The sequence below is a fragment of the Plectropomus leopardus genome, chromosome 24 (genome assembly GCF_008729295.1).
Source record: "Plectropomus leopardus isolate mb chromosome 24, YSFRI_Pleo_2.0, whole genome shotgun sequence".
In the NCBI taxonomy this organism is placed as follows: Eukaryota; Metazoa; Chordata; class Actinopteri; order Perciformes; family Serranidae; genus Plectropomus; species Plectropomus leopardus.
In genome coordinates, this window is record NC_056486.1 from 9,431,211 (window position 1) to 9,447,140 (window position 15,930).

General features: G+C 39.6%; 1 protein-coding gene across 1 annotated transcript; it reads left to right on the plus strand.

The window, feature by feature from the left end:
- The first annotated feature begins 1,769 nt into the window (after positions 1–1,769).
- On the plus strand, positions 1,770–14,137 carry mrpl39 (mitochondrial ribosomal protein L39). Its single transcript, XM_042512913.1, is given in 11 exon segments — positions 1,770–1,909; positions 2,950–3,156; positions 3,348–3,487; positions 4,855–4,954; positions 5,227–5,294; positions 7,086–7,198; positions 7,380–7,445; positions 7,612–7,765; positions 9,453–9,500; positions 13,969–14,026; positions 14,029–14,137. Coding segments are annotated over 11 exon segments (1,020 nt in total). The 5' UTR covers positions 1,770–1,872; the 3' UTR covers positions 14,058–14,137.
- The last annotated feature ends 1,793 nt before the right edge of the window (positions 14,138–15,930 follow it).

The following is a 15,930-nucleotide window of genomic DNA, read 5'->3' on the forward strand; positions in this document are numbered from 1 at the left end:
ACTCCAGATACATTTTCCTGATTATCTTTACTGACTTTTATTTAAGTAACATTTTCAATGCCGGATGTTTACTTGCAACAGAGTGTTTTCACAGCGTGGTATTAGTACTTTTATTTAAGTAAAGGATCTGAATATTTTGTCCAGCACTGCTGTCACCTTGCATTCATTTCATTATTGTGAATGCAATATCTTAAGAGGGTTTCCTCAAATTTGGCAAAAACATCCAATTAAATTTAAGAATGAACTGATTCGAACTGTGAAAGTCAGTTTGACCTCACAAAACGTGTTTTCGTACACTAATTATGACAAAATTTCACACAACTGTCTAAATGGATTTAATGATGAAGTGATAACATTTTAATTATATAAAAAAGGTCAAAGGTTATCTTGACTGTGACATCATAATGTTCCGCAAATATTTTTTTTTCTGGCCACTACTCAACACCATAACTCAGGAGCAGGACGGGAGACATTCGGTCAGACACTGAATTGTTGACTCTAATCTCGAAACTGCTGATTGTTTAGATCTTCTGTGCTGCTGGGGAAAGATGTGTGTGAAGCATCCTTATTTTTACAGCCTGTAATTCTACTTCTTTAATTTGTAAAAGCAGTTCCTCCTGAGTGTCATTTACAACTTTTGAAGTTCTCTCTTCTTTCACTTTAACCTCCAGAGGTCATTAGTTTTGCACTCATTGTGAAAATAGCCTTTCAGCTTTGCTATTTAGCGGTAATCTGGCTCCATCTCGGCCTGCGTCGAGATGATTTATGATGTTTTGGTCCTGCGGCTGCGTTCCCTGGCCGGGCGTCCTGCTCCTCCTGCTGCTGCCATTAGTGCCAACACTTACTGCTGATTCTGGTCCTGAAAAATCCAACGAGCATTTGTCAAATTCGGAGTGCCATTAGAGTCCATTAGAGGATGAAATTGGGGACATGTGAGACTTTAGAGCCAAGATCATAACTTTGGATTGGATCCAATCAGTATAAGAGCAACGGTCTTTCAACACTTAGGAAACTGAGACTCTGGTAACTCGGAAATTAATTGTGGAGGGATATAATAAATACCAAAACTTTAGCACAAGTGCCTTAAGAAATATCAAATATGTATTTGAGATATGTTGTTAGTTATTGATTATTAAAATGGTGCTGATAGAGAACATTTTTATTCTCTTTATATTATATCTGCAGCAGTGATACTCAACTCTGAGCCAAGTCTGGCCCTCAGTAGGGTGCGGAGTGGCCCCTTAACCATTTTGTAATTCACAATAAAAATAAAGTGATTCATAATGGGAATTGTTTTTGCACTTTTAATATACATAAGGTACCAGAGTGCATAAAACAGCATCAAAATAGAGTTTATTTATCCAAAAAAAAGTGTTTGTGGAGGATCCCCTGCCCCTCCCAACAGAGCACCTAATATCCTAAAATCCTTGAAACTTCCTCAAATCCTAGACTCATCCTAAAGTCCTAGAAATGTCCTAAAATCCTGGAAATGGCCTAAAATTGTAGAAACACCCTAAAATCATTAAAAAATAAAAATAAAAATCCCAGAAATGTCCAAAAGTCCTAAAAAAGTCCTGAAGGCAAAGTTGAGTATTCCTGTGTACAGAATACAGAGTATTGCAGTGTCTCTTTACATAAGCCTCATTGAAGTGAGTGTCAACAGCGACACCCGCTGTCATAAACCGGAACAGCACCTCCTTCTCTCGGTCACGCGGACCTTTGTCGCCACTCGCTTTGGTTCCTACCCGGACTTAATATTCGTTGCACACCAAACAGGCATGGCGTCCTTCACTCAGAGGCGCAAGTGACACACATTCATTAATTTGACCTTTCGTGTCTATTTCATGCTGTTTTTTATAAAAAATCTTCTCAATGGCGACCAGGACCGTTTGTCAGCTTCTCCAGCGCCGTGAGTATCTATTTGCTAGATTAGCATTAGCATGAGAGCTAGCACGGTGTAAATGACAGTTCGTAGCTTCATACAGCTAAAGTCTGGATAAACATTTGGACATGTTCTTCTTTATATCGGAGAAAGACGTGTAGTGATTGACATAAACGATGGCTTTGTTTCATTTAGTGCTTCACGTGGCTAAACGGTTATCCGCTACGTCAAAACGGGGGACAAACGTCAATAATTACAGTAAATTCTGCAGCTGTCTTTTCCTGCTACATGTTGACATGTCTGCCGTAGAGATGGTCTTATATTAGGTTTCACATTTCCAACATGGTGTAGAAGTAAGAAATGTTCAAGTTAATTTATTATTGAAAGTTTTAGGATGTGTTGTGGTTTATTAATTTGGGGTTTTAGTTTCAAATGCGGCAAAGTTTGCAGCCTCCTTCAATACACTGCGGTAATTTCGGTTCGCAAGCTGCTTATTTTCAGTATTTTTACACAAAATGGCTTAAATTTTTCTTTTTATTCTGCTTGAAAATTATTTAATAGCCACCAGCCACCAACCTAAACCTCGCTACCCGTATGATAAAAAGCATGACCTTAAATATGACCCTATATTAAGCTGCAATGGCGTCCATGAAAGCGGACTAAACTTGGCTGTAAGGGACTGTTCGTTATTCAGTTTAGTATATCTTAACTTGCACATACAAATGTATAGAAATGACAATAAAAAGAAAATTAAAATGTTTAAAAACTGTGCAGGAGAGGTTATTAGCCCAAATGGCTTATGGAGATGCAGTTCCCATTAAACAAATATAATCATTTATAAAAGGGAAATGTAAATAGGTTGCATAGTTAATACAAAATTTAAAGACTAACCATTGAGTGCCCACATCTCTTGGTTTGATTTCTTGCAAAAACAAGGGGAGAGGACAATAAGCAACTGGGACAAGGCCCAAAAATTTCTCACATCTCTGATTTTGAGAGATGTGAGCATTTTTAAAAGTGCATCCCTCTTCTCTGCTTGAATCTGTCCTTTCTCTCTCCTTAAATAGGCTTTGCATCTGCAGCAGCAGCTGTGCGTCCATCAACCGCTGAGATCCGAAGCCATCGCAATGCTGTCTTCTCCAGAGAGCAGGCCAGGCAGAGAGCTCTGTACCCTCGCATCGAGAAGATCGAGGTGTCCATGCAGGGCCCGGGACTGGACGGTACACTGCTCATCATGAACAGAGGAATGTCCACTCCTCTGAGCTGTGCCAGACGTGAGTGACAGGGAGATTAATCTCTGTGTGATTCTTTGACTGAAGTGTTTTTGTACTTAACACAGTCAACGATCTGTGAGAAACTAAACCTCTCAGCTTCATTTGCATGTATTAATAATGTATAACTACATGTTTTACTATAAATAAGTGCTTGTTTTGCACTCAGATGAACTCTCTGTGTCCCCCCTCAGACCTGACGGAGCATCACGTGACAAACTCAGCTCTGGCCCTGGTGGACGGGGAGCCGTGGTCTCTCCACCAGCCGCTCACCAACTCCTGCTCGCTCACTCTGCTCACGTTTAAAGACAGCGATCCAACACTGGTCAACCAGGTACTTTAACAACAAGAAAGTATTTTATTTGATAGGATTTCAGAGTGCTTTAGATGTTAAAGAGTCTCCTGCATTTTCTTTAGTCATATTTGCACTGGACTAGTATTACTAGGTGACCTCATGTAATTTTGAAATCATCCCACCATCCACGACTGTTTTTTGTGGGGCGTATTCACAAAGGGTTAGCACAGTCTGTATTTACTTGAATGTACTGACATTATAACCCGGATATGATGCATTGTCATTTGTAACTGCACTGAACACAGAAACACAACACTATTAGCTGTGATGCACAGTGTTAACCCCATGCAAATAAGACTTTTTTATGTAGAAAAGTTGAGAAATTAGTAAAGTAAGGCAATTTAATGAATTTTCAGTAGAAGTGTTGAACAATGAGTACATTTTGAGATGGGTAATTGTAATTTCTTATTATGTTTAATTTAGTACATGATAGAGTTTTTAAAAACTGAATGGCGTTTTACACAAGTTCAGCAGAGTCCAACAATCATAATTGCCTGATGGCCCGCGGTGTGTGACATTAGTGACATTACTACGTCTGCTCTACTCTCCAACACTTCTCTCTGCTAAACCTGGGTCGAGACAGACACAGACAGGCATGTTTACTTCACAGATCAAATGGCGGTTAATCCTGCAGCGTATGAGTAGACATGCAAAAGAACAATTGTTGTATCTTGGAGGAAAAAAATTGACTGTTTTAATCATTATGACTATGAGTTATCATACTCCGTACAAACAATACTTGCATGTCCATATGTACATTAACCCTTAGGGACTGTTTGGTGCATTTTATGCATTTGATTATTTTGGCTGTGTTCTTGCATACAGCATACATTTTGGCAAGACTGTATTTTTGTTTAATCTTGGAATATCCACCTCAGCTCCTACTGTAAGTCTAAAATACACGGTTTAAACAAAATTCACACTGTTGAGTGCAAAAAATGTTTTATAGCCTGATTTTGAAAAGCACATTTTCTGTGCAGAGCGATACAAGTGTGTATAATATTAAAGTTAGTTATTAGTTGTTATTACTCATGTGCTTCTAATGTAAGTAATAAGGGACTAAACTTGGTCCTCTCTCTGTGTATATGCTTCAGCAGAGTCCAGCTGTTTTTTTTTACAGATAAGCTACTGTTTACTGATTACAAAAATATTATGGTCATGTGCCTCAAAGACATTTTGTGCCCAGTTCATCCCTTAACCGTTTCAAGGCTTTAAAACTCCAAGGCTTTAAAAATCTCTTCTTTTTTTTTTAAATATACACGTCATTGTGATGAATGTTTATTGCAATAGGAAAATGAATAAGTGGTTAAAAAAGAGTTTGAGACGTTCCCCTCGTTTCCCTTCAGGCTTTCTGGCGTTCCTGTGCTGCCTTGCTCGGCCAGGTGCTGGAGACGGCGTTCAAAGACGATTTTACTGTGGAGCTGCTTAGCACACCAGAAGTGCCAGGTAGAGATTTTGTTTCTCTTTATGTTTCCAATTTTACCCTGGCCAGCCATCAGAGAATCCCTCTCTGATGACGAAATCTCTGCCAGAAACTTTTGAGGCAGAGCTGGAAGTTAGATGCAGTTTTTCTGTTTCTGTAGGTCTGTTGTGTTTGAGTTTAACTGTTTAGGCTGATGAAATTCCTGCCAGGTCACAGTTATCGCCACATGCATGTTGGAGTCTGATGAGAGATGGCGAGGTGCTAATTTGTTTCCATGTCATTTGTTTCCTTGTAGTACTCTCAGGAGCTTTCTGCTGCGACGCTGCGCTCGACCCTCAGCTGGACTCATGGACTCCCACAGAGGTAGGTGTGTGTGTGTGTCTGTCTGTGTGTTTCTTGTTGCTTACTTGCTCGTATCTATTTTCTAAACGCCAAATGCAGGTTAATTGTTGGCAGTGGCGGGTAAAATTGTCCAGCTATTCGCCACTTTGCTGAACAGAGAAAGCCCACAGCAGAAAGACACCTGTAGAAATGTATGATTATAGAGCGACATTTGAAAGTGTAATGTTTTGTTTTTTGTGTAAATATTTCAAACATTGCATGACCACGTTCTTTACTTAAATAATGTCTGAAAGATCTGCATTTTATTCCTTTGTTTAGTACTTACATTTTTAAAGTGGCACATAAAACTTCTAAGTCGCAGACAAAGAACAAAGTTTATTTCAGACCCTGAAGCAAACATTTTTCAGTATTGACAACAGTGATATATAAAAGTGTCTGTTTCCATCAGCACGAGTTTCTTCAAACATGTAAATGTATTTGAGATGTTTTTCTGTCATCCTTCATAGATCTGCTTTAACACAAAAAAAGTTGCCTGCTTGATAGAGTAACATAAAGGAATACTTCACCTGCAAAATAACCAGCTGTATATCAAATACTCACTCTGTTTTCATTGAATTTGTTAAGACTTTTGGTTTTCTCGTGGTGAATCCAAAAAATGTAAGTAAATTTAAGTAAATGGGAGACACTTTAACAGCAGCAAAACGATATCAAACATCTGTTTACAAACTCTCACGCAACTCATTCAATATAGTCCAAGTCTTATTTATCCAGTCATATGCTCAATACTTCCTGTATTTTGGCGAAAACCTTAGGATTTAAAAAAACGTCAGAACAAACTGTCTCATGCAGGGCCAAATAGCATGCCTGGGCACACATGCATTAATAGGCAGAAATGTTTAAAATTGTACTATTTTGGCTCAAAAATGGTGTTTTGGAAGTGCTGAGGATCTGACTGGATAAATGAGACTTGGAGACTTGCACGAGTTGTGTGAGAGTTTGTCAGCAAATGACTTCAGTTCATCAAGAATGTTTGTTTTTTTGGACTCTCCGCTCACCGTGAAGGTATGTGATAAAACAAAACAGCTTAACACATGGTGAATAGTTCATAAGAAAAAATGTTCCTTTTGCAGGTGAAGTATTCTTTAAACACTAACCTGAACGCTGTTATTTCTGCGGCACCTATCACCATCTACATGGCTGCAGCCACATGAGAACTCAAACCATTAAAGAACAGCAAAAGCCAGTTTTCAGCTGATTATAAGTTTCTTTTTAAAGTGATATTCCACATGAAACCCATCTTTGGGGATCAAATACTCAGATATTGTAGACGTCAGAGAAAGTTGTTAAAAGTCTTTGGCAGAATCCAGAGGATATGTTCAGAGACACTCATGTTGGTTTGTTGAATTGGATTCCAAAAGTGACGTGATTTTACACTGACAACACATAACAAGACAGAAACCTCTCAGATTCTCCTTCAGTCATTATTTGGCCTCAAGCAATCATTATTTTAGTGTTGTGCTTACAGGCTCCTTTACACTTTGCCTCTGCTGTATTTAGCAAAAATTAGACTGTTAGAGAGACTTGTTGGGTGTGTTAAATTTAAATGAGTATTTATTTAAATGTGTGTTTATGTGTGAAAAAGACAGACAAGAGTGTGACTTTTTTATTATCACTTTTTAATGAAGTCTCTACTTGTCACCAGCAGTTGCTGAGGGTGAGGGATTCACAGCTTTTATTTGTTGGATTTTGGATCTCAAACTGTACCTCTTCAAGTTTTGGTTCGCTGACGTGGCTGTTTTTTTGTCCCGCCAGGAGTCGTTGCGGTCTCTGACCCGAGGGGCCCAGAAGCTGATCCACCAGGACCTGGCGTGGGAGCCTCTGGAGGTGGTGCCCTCTGTGGCGCTGGAGGTCTTTTCACACAGCAGGTAAACTGACTCCTGACTGAGCAGCAGGACTGTTTTTGTACCTTTTTCTTGCATCATACCTCTGTCCTTTTTTGTCTTCTTTTCTTTGTATCTTTGTTTCCTCTCCCTGCAATATCCTCCCCAGTGTGCTCATAAGCACATGATGGCGTTGTTGTTGAGCTTATTTCTCTGTGTCTCTCAGGTGTAAACAGGAAGAAGTAGAACAGAAGGCAGCACAGAATCCCAAAGGCAAAGTGATGCTTCACAGGTGACTTTTCATGCACACAGTTTAGTTTAAACTTCAGTTTGCTGCCTGCATGTTTCCACTGTTTTGTCTGCTACACGTCACATTTTATGGATCTAAATGAGGGTTTATATTGTGTTTTCTCTCACCTATACTCCCATAATCATTTATGTTTTTCTTCGTTTTGTAGATGTGGGGATCATGTGCTGCTGAGTGCGGGGCCCCTGGTGGCCAGGACCGGCCTCTGCTCCCAGTACGAGGTGACGGCCCTCCACAGCCTGGGCGAGGGACACTCAGGCCTCCACCGACGGGCACAGGGTCTCTCCCTGCCTCTGCAGCTGCAGGTATGAATGTGTGTCGATGACGGTGGCTAGAGTTGTCAATTGTGAATATTTGAAATCGTTCCAAATGTGATTCTGCTTTTTTTCTGCTATTGTCCGAGGAAAAAGTCATCAGCATCATGTTTGTTATAGCTTTGTTATATTGGTCCTATGCCTTCAATGTTAAAAGTATCAAAAATGGTATTAAGTAAAGATGTACATTACATTACATTAGTTTCTATTTTTTCCAAACCAGACAAAAAAACTGAAACACCCAATTAAACAATTTGTGTTCTTGACTTGGCAAAAGATCATGTTTTATAATAGGACGTGTTCAATCCAGCACTGTTTGTTGTGTCCCGGGGGGATGAGTGTGTGTGTAGGTGTTTGCTTGTAGTTGCAGCCTCAGCGCTGTCTACAGTACTGAAGGGGAGACAAACAATTGACAGACAGAATTTGTCATTTAGTTTCGTTCCTGCTTGCTCTCTGTGGTTGTGAGTGCCATGTTCGTGTGTGACTGCTCTCATTAAATAATTTATGCCAAAATAGGTTAAATATCATGATTTATTGGAGGAAACCAAGCAGCTTTATGTTAAAATCAGACATTCAGCACCCCCATGAAGCCCAAATGAAATGATCCTTTGTTCCATAATAAAATTTTCCCACATCTGTAACATTTGGACTGTGAGGTTGGTTGTAGAATCAGGCTCCTTCGATCGAACAGTCAAGTATTGGGGTCACCCCTGGTCCTATGGGGATCTATTATTTCATATTGCAGCCGCCATACTAGCCGTCATTATTCCCAATCAAAAGAGAGATAGAAGTGTTATTTGAGCAATAATGGAAAGGCAGGCCTCTTATACCTGGGAGTGGCCACGTATGAGGGATTTCTGGGAGGTGATAGTCCACGATTTCACAGAGGAATTGTGGATTCAAAACCTCCAGATGATCCACTCAACTTTTGAAGAGTAATGCGATGCAATAACACATCTTGTAGCTCCTGCTGCATCATGCCTAACTGAGCCAGGTCCTACTGACCAGCGCATAGCTTTTACTGCTTTCTCGCATCATGTGACCTATGAACGCAAAAAAAGTGTTTCCATTGAATCGCCCAAAATACCACCTCATGTGAGCGTAAAAGCATTTTATTTCTGTTGTGATAAATGGGAGAGGTTGGGGTTTTTTTTTTCGAATTTGAGGGTTAATGGAACCTGCCTAATCCTCGGACTAACGCATAGAAACAACCAGTCACATTCGTACGACTAGTTTAGAGTCCCCAGTTCACTAAACATACATGTCTTTGGGCTGTCGGAGGAAGCCAAAAAACCGGGGTAAACACGGGGAGAACCTTGAGCCCTCTTGCTGTGATGTGATAGTGCGAACAGTTACATAAAACTAATTCTACCAAGATTTCTGTAGCATGAAAAATGTCAGATTTAAAGGTGAATATCAGTTTGAAATGTTATCTTGCTTCAGGTAATTGCAGGTTTTAATTCCACAGTCAGAAAAAAAGTCCATTTTTAAGTGATTGTTTCACAGACTGCAGTGGTTTCCCTCTAGATTCTCTGTAAAACCGCGCTGTCACAGAACAGATTATACATGACATTTGATTGTTGTTTTCATATCAAAGCTTGTCCTTTGTTTGGCACAGTAAAAGTTGTTTATCGGTGTCTCCATGTGCCTGTTAGTCACGTTGTCTCCGTCTCTGCAGGCTCACCACACAGTCTGGAGGAAACTGAGGCAGCGGGCAGAGAAACTGGTAAGAACAGCAAACACTTTTTTTAACCACACATAGCCGTCCAACGGCAGCGACTTCAAAGCTGAAGCACTGAGGCCAGCTCCGTGAAGGAGGGCTGTTTTGGGGCAGTGGTCTGGTGTAGATGATGGATACTTGTCCAAATGACTGCTTGCTCCACACTGAGCCAGCTCGTTCCTGGCTGCAGCCATCATTTCCGATTTCTTAAAGTAGCCAGAGGTTAGGATTTAACACGGCTATTTTTACGGCTTCGCGTTTATATTTTGGCAAAAGCAGAGAAAGGAGAGGCAGTGTGGGCTGCAGTCTTGAGGAAAAAACAGGTCTCATCCTCCTCATGAAGGACAAACTGTTGTTTTCTGAACTCGACTTCAAAGACACAGACACTAACTCGAGATCCAAGGAAGAAGTATTTTTAAATCTCTCCAGGTTCAAGGCTCTCATTGTAGACGTTTTACATGGTGACACTCTGATTGATGCAAAGTTGAATCAGCTCTGTCTGAGCAAAACCAAGTTTGACTCTAAAGGAGAAGCATAAATTCTTCAAATCCAAACTAGGCTACGAGTTAATTTTGGATGGAGCCATCTAGGCGAAATATATTTTGCTCCAGCCTTCCTGGCATCCTCTGTGCATCACTGATTGCCTAATGAGGAAAAAAAAAAGATGTACTCATTAATAGACACACTTGATTTGGCAACCGATGACATACTGTGCTCTGTGGCCTACATTTTATTTTCACAGAGATTTTGTCATTTAGGGAATTGGAATAGCACTTTATTAAAGACAAAAGTGTGGACGTCAGAGTTGGACCGACATTAAAAGTGGGGGAAATTTGGATCACGTCTTCCTGGAGTTTTTACAAGCACAGGATTAGCATGCAGACCTGCTGCAGGAGCTACAGGACACCACTTTTATGGTCTTAGAGGACACTGTTCCATAACATCACCTGACATATTAGTGTTTGCCCTGTTGTGTGTGTGTGTGTGTGTGTATGATGTGTATAGCGAGCATGTCGTCCTGTCCTCTTTGTCCCGTGTGTTAACATAGAATCACTACCACTAATCAGTGCAGGAGCTATAAACTTAAAGACGGCCAGAGCCTCTGAAGGTCGTTCATGCTGCAGCATTTTCACAATATGAGGACAAACCAAAGCTAGTGCACGTGATGCTGTTCTCTTCAACAGCTCACACTGAAAGAGATCATTTAAGACCACGTGGATGTTTGCATTATTCCCAGGAAACTATAAGACGTCAGCTTGTCTTGTCATGCAAATAAAATATCTCTTTCGTTTGGAAAAACTGCAACAGATATCAAGCAGGATTAACCCTTGGAAACCTGGATCCACATCAGTTTTCTTTTGCTGCATCCAGATGTCTTTTAAAAGCATTTAAACCTTTGATTCTTTGATCGCTTAAGAAAAGGTCGGGGACAAAGGCAGTGAGCAACTTTGGAAGAAATGTCCCAGAAATTGCAAAAAATAAGTAAAACATGACAAGAAAATCATCTGAAATTTTGCTTAAAAGAAGGAGAGAGTGTTGAGAAAACTGTCTAGATAATTTTATACTTAAAATCCTGTTACAAGAAAATGTTACTTTATTTGATTTATTTTAAGCCCCTCTTTTAGGTTATTTCCTTGTTTGTTTCTGGTTGTAGTCTCCTTTGTTATTTTCAGGTGATTTGCTTTTTAATATCTTGCCAATTTTAGGGCCATTTGTTAAGTTACTCATGGCTGTCTTCCCATGTTTTCAAGACAGTTTGCTCAGGTTTCATAGGGTTAACACAAAGCTTTTTCCCAGTGTGGTTACAGATCTGTTGCATTTGATTGGGCTGCTGAAATGTGGGCGTGCAAGTTAAATGCAATTTCAACGATGATATATAATATGTAATATATATTAGTGCCAACAGTAGCAGTCATGTTGTAACTGAAGGGTAATGGACACAGCGACAACAACAGTGCTACAGTGTGTTATGCTCTGCTGCAGACGGAGCTGCTGAGAGCACCTACAGTGTCCCACTCTGTTTTACACAACGCTTTTGGCATTGAGGTTGTCAATGAGGAGGAGTAAGAGGAAGAGATGAGTGATTTGGAAAACGGGGTTTTTGCCCACTGATTTCCATTCTCCTCTCATCTCTCTCCATATTTCTGGGTTCGTTGCTGCCACAAATAAACAGTAAAGTGTGTTTTCTTATTAGCTGGGTGGTTAGCTGGTAGCACATTTAATTGTACAAACTTTTGTAACTTTCATTTTTGTTTACATAAATGAAGACATTTCCGCCATAAATCGGTGCATAAAACTTCACCAGCGTGCAGGAAATAGTGTTTTATGCCCAAAGTTTCCAAGGGGAGGATGCCATGCTTCATATGTGTCCCCACATTGCTAAAAGAAATTAAAACATACACCCTTGTCCAGTGTTACTTCTTGGTCTTACTATTGTAGTTTGACTAAAATTTCTCATAGAATGAGTTTCATATGTACATTGTCATTTTTAAAGCCACTGTTGCGACACTCCACAAGAAAAGAAGAGGAATCTTAACTTGGACAAACCTGCTTGGAGTAATTTAAAAGAAACTTCATTTGAAAAGGCTACCTTCATTTCAGATTCTTAAACAATTGCAGTGCAGCAGTCAGTATCCATTAAGTGTTTCTTTGTTTCCCCGTATATACACAGTATTGATTAATTAGCAGTTTTTGCAATTTTAGCAAAGAAGAGACGTTGGACTAAGGTCTCAACACATTCAGACATGTTTCGAACAAATCGGTGTTAGCTAGATTATTTAGGATATTTAATCTGCAGGTAAAATATAAAGAGAGCTCTGAAGAGTTGTTGCAGTGATCCTTCACTGCAGTCAGTCTTTAAGCTGTGATAATTGTACAGTTTGCCCTTGTTTATCCTTAAATAAAGTTAGAAAGAGAGAAATGCAAAACAAATTTGATGTTTGAGTATCAGTACAGCTTGTTTAGTATTATTACATTGGCAAAAAACGAAGACACGTTGCTACTTTTCCCAAAACGGAAGCTGTTTTGTTTAAAAAAGTCTTTGTTGTTGCTTCAGTTGGATTAAATTTGTTGTGCAAAGCTAGCTCCAGTTGGACAAAATAACAGGAACACAACACTCCCATCTCGTGCGGCCCAGTGCTGTGGTCCTGCAGTGACTATTTATGAGACCGCTCTGGTTAAAGTGATATTGATCCAGCTTTCTACTTTTAAGGCCACGATGTTGTAATATGTTACATTGCAAAGTTGAAAGGTTTGTGTTATTTTGTCCTCCCTCTGTGTGTGCTACCGTACAGAAGCAGGTTTATAAAAGCAGCGAGGCGTGGGCGGCGTGTTTTCTGAGCCGGCTGCAGGCGGTAGGGAAGCATGTCCCCTGTCTGCCTCCAGCTGGCGCTCAAAACACGGCCGCCCACGCTCCAAACAGATGCCTCCACACCCCTCCAACATCTCTGAAGAAATGTTCTTTTACAGATTATTACTGTTACGTTATAAGACCCTCACTGAAGACAGAAAAGAGGTTAAAGAGAGGATATAACATTTATTAAAATAATCATCAGTTTTGGAATAGTTTTGAATATGTAATATTTTGGGTGTTGTTTAACTCTTTGAAACTAGCACAAAGTGGTGCAGTCTCATTCAAAACATGGGGGAAAAGGCAATGATCAGCTTGGTAATAAATTATCCACAAATTGAATGAAAATGGTAGATCTAGAGAATGAAAATGGTAGATCTAGAAAAAAAATCTTTTTAAAAAAAGTTAATGGAAAAAAATGTCTAGGGAAAAAGAAAAATGTTGAAAAAACATAATTAAAATTATGTTAAAAAATTGTTGTATTTTTTTAAGCCCATTGTCAAAGTTTGTTTTTTTTTTTTGTTTTTTTTTTTACCAATTTCTTGCTAAAATTTGGGTCATTTGCTCACTGCTTTCTTCCCATGTATTTGAAAGAAATCAAGCCAATTAGCTTAGATTTCAAATGGTTAATTTATGTTTTGAAAGAACTCGTATATGCAAAATATGCTCCTTGTATTGCTAATTAAACATCAAGTGCTGCGCTTCATGCCCAAATCGTATCAGACATGTCCATAAACCCTTTGTCAAACAACAATTAAATGCATAGAAACTTGTCAAAATTATAACGTAAACGCACGTCAAATTGCACTGACATCCATATATTTATGCAGTCTGGTCTGTTGGCACATGCAGCTAGTTGGTGATGGAAATGTCTTATGAGGAAGTTAAGTTAGAAAGCGCTAAAAGTTTACTTATCTGCAAATACCTGGGAAGTGCCTGTTTAATAATGTATGGCATTATTGCTATATAGGCTGACTATATAGGCTATCTAGACAGGCTTTTTACTTCAGTAAAATTTTGAAAATGGAATGAAATGTTATGGAAAAGTTTTGAAATTGAATTAGTAAATATGTGAAGGAACCTTGAATTATGAATAGAATCATTAACGTGGCTTTATTTGTACAGGTTGAGTTGCCGAGACCTGAAGAAGCGACTCCACCCTCTCTTCCAGAATCAACTCCACCTCCGACCAGCCAGTAACAACCTATGTGTAACCCTTCACATACACATACACACTTTCACATGTATCTAACTGTATTATTGGTTCAATAAATGTGTAAAAATATGTGACAGATCACTCCCACTTAGCTCATTCTTACGGAAACGGCTCCAAATTGAAGGGAATCGTTTCCACGTGACCCCATTCTCATGTGCGTCAGCAGTTTGCCCAACAACAAACGCGGAGTGTGCGTGCGTGTGTTTTGGCTGAAGGTCAGGCAGCAGTGCAGCTGTTGTGTCTGTCACTCATTAAACAGGTGGCTCTCAATCCTCAGAGTGTGTTCTGAGTCAAGTGTGAGCACGCCTGAGGATTGGAGCCATGAGGCACTTTGTTTTTCCTTTTTTTCCCCATGATGCCAGGCGTTTTGACACATTAGACACAACACTCCTGCCAGGGATCGCCCTCTTCTCATGCAACAATATCCTCGCCACTCAACATGATCAGTGTAACGTAGCTCTGATTAGGTCCCACTTTCTAATAACATGCCTTGAACCCTTTGAAATACTGACATCACTTTTCTTGTGCTGCCTTCAGACACTTTTACGAGTATTTAAAGCTTTGAAATCTGAGTAACTTGATTGATTTCTTTCGAAAATGTGGGGGGAAAAGCTTATGAACATCTTGGCGAGAACTGTTCTGCAAATTACAAGAAATTAGTAAATTTGGAATTTTTTTTCTAGTCATTTCCTTTTTTTCTTATTTTCAGGTAACTTTCTTACACCTCCCTTTTTTCTAATTTTTGTGTCTTTTATTCTGAAATTGCTCATTGCCTTTTACCTGTTTATAAATCTATAAATTAATTGTCAAGCTAGTTAGTGCTTATCACGCATGACAAGCGTTTGTGTTTCTAATGTTAGTTTTAATTGCTGATTTGATGCATTTAAAAGGGCTTGTGATGTCGACATTGACAGCTGTGCGGGCGAATCAGTGTGCCGCTGCTCACAGTTGGGTCAGACAGTTTATGGGTTGAAACTTGATACCACAACTCCACTTTCCCATCGCTACTGCAGTAGTGAAAGTCAAATTCTTCCAGATTTTTTACTTCAGCTGCTCAACAGTCCAAACTCTGTTGTTGTATTGTATGCTTCATATATTTCAATGGGACACAGGTTTAGACTGCAGGCAGGCCGGTCTAGTACTTAACTCTTTAACTGCAAAGCCATGCCGTTGTAGCATGCACAATGTGGCTTTGCATTTTCATCCAGACTTAGACTGGATGGCAGAACATGTTGCTCCAAAACCTGTATGCACCTTAAAGCATTCATGGTGTCTTCACAGGTGTGAAAGTTAGAAATAATTCCATGGGCACTAACACACCTCCATACCATCACAGATGCTTTGAACTTTGAGCTGGTAACAGTCTTAATTGTCCTTTTCCTCTGTAACCTAGAGGACATGACGTCCATGATTTTTAAATGTGGACTGGTCAGACCATAGCACACTTTCCACTTCATGCCAGTCCATCTCAGATGAGCTTGGACCCAAAGAAGTTGACGGTGTGTCTTGATGTTGTTGATACATGGCTTCACTTTGCTTGGTTGACTCTTAACTCACTGACAATGGTTTCCAAAGTCTTCCTGAGCTTATGTGGTAATATTTTACACGATCATGTCAGTTTTTAATGCAGTGCTGTCTGAAAGGTTGAAGGTCACGGGCATTCAAGATGGTTTTCAGCCCTGCCTGTCACGTGAAGAGATTTTACAGGATTCTCTGAATCTTTTGATCATATTATGGATAAGGAAATCCCTAAATTCCTTGCAATTGTGGGTTAATTTTTTCCCAAACTGTTGGACTTTTCCATGTGTTTTGACACAAATTGCTCATGCTCAGGACGACTTAGCCTTTTCAGGATTTCCCTTTCTTACCCA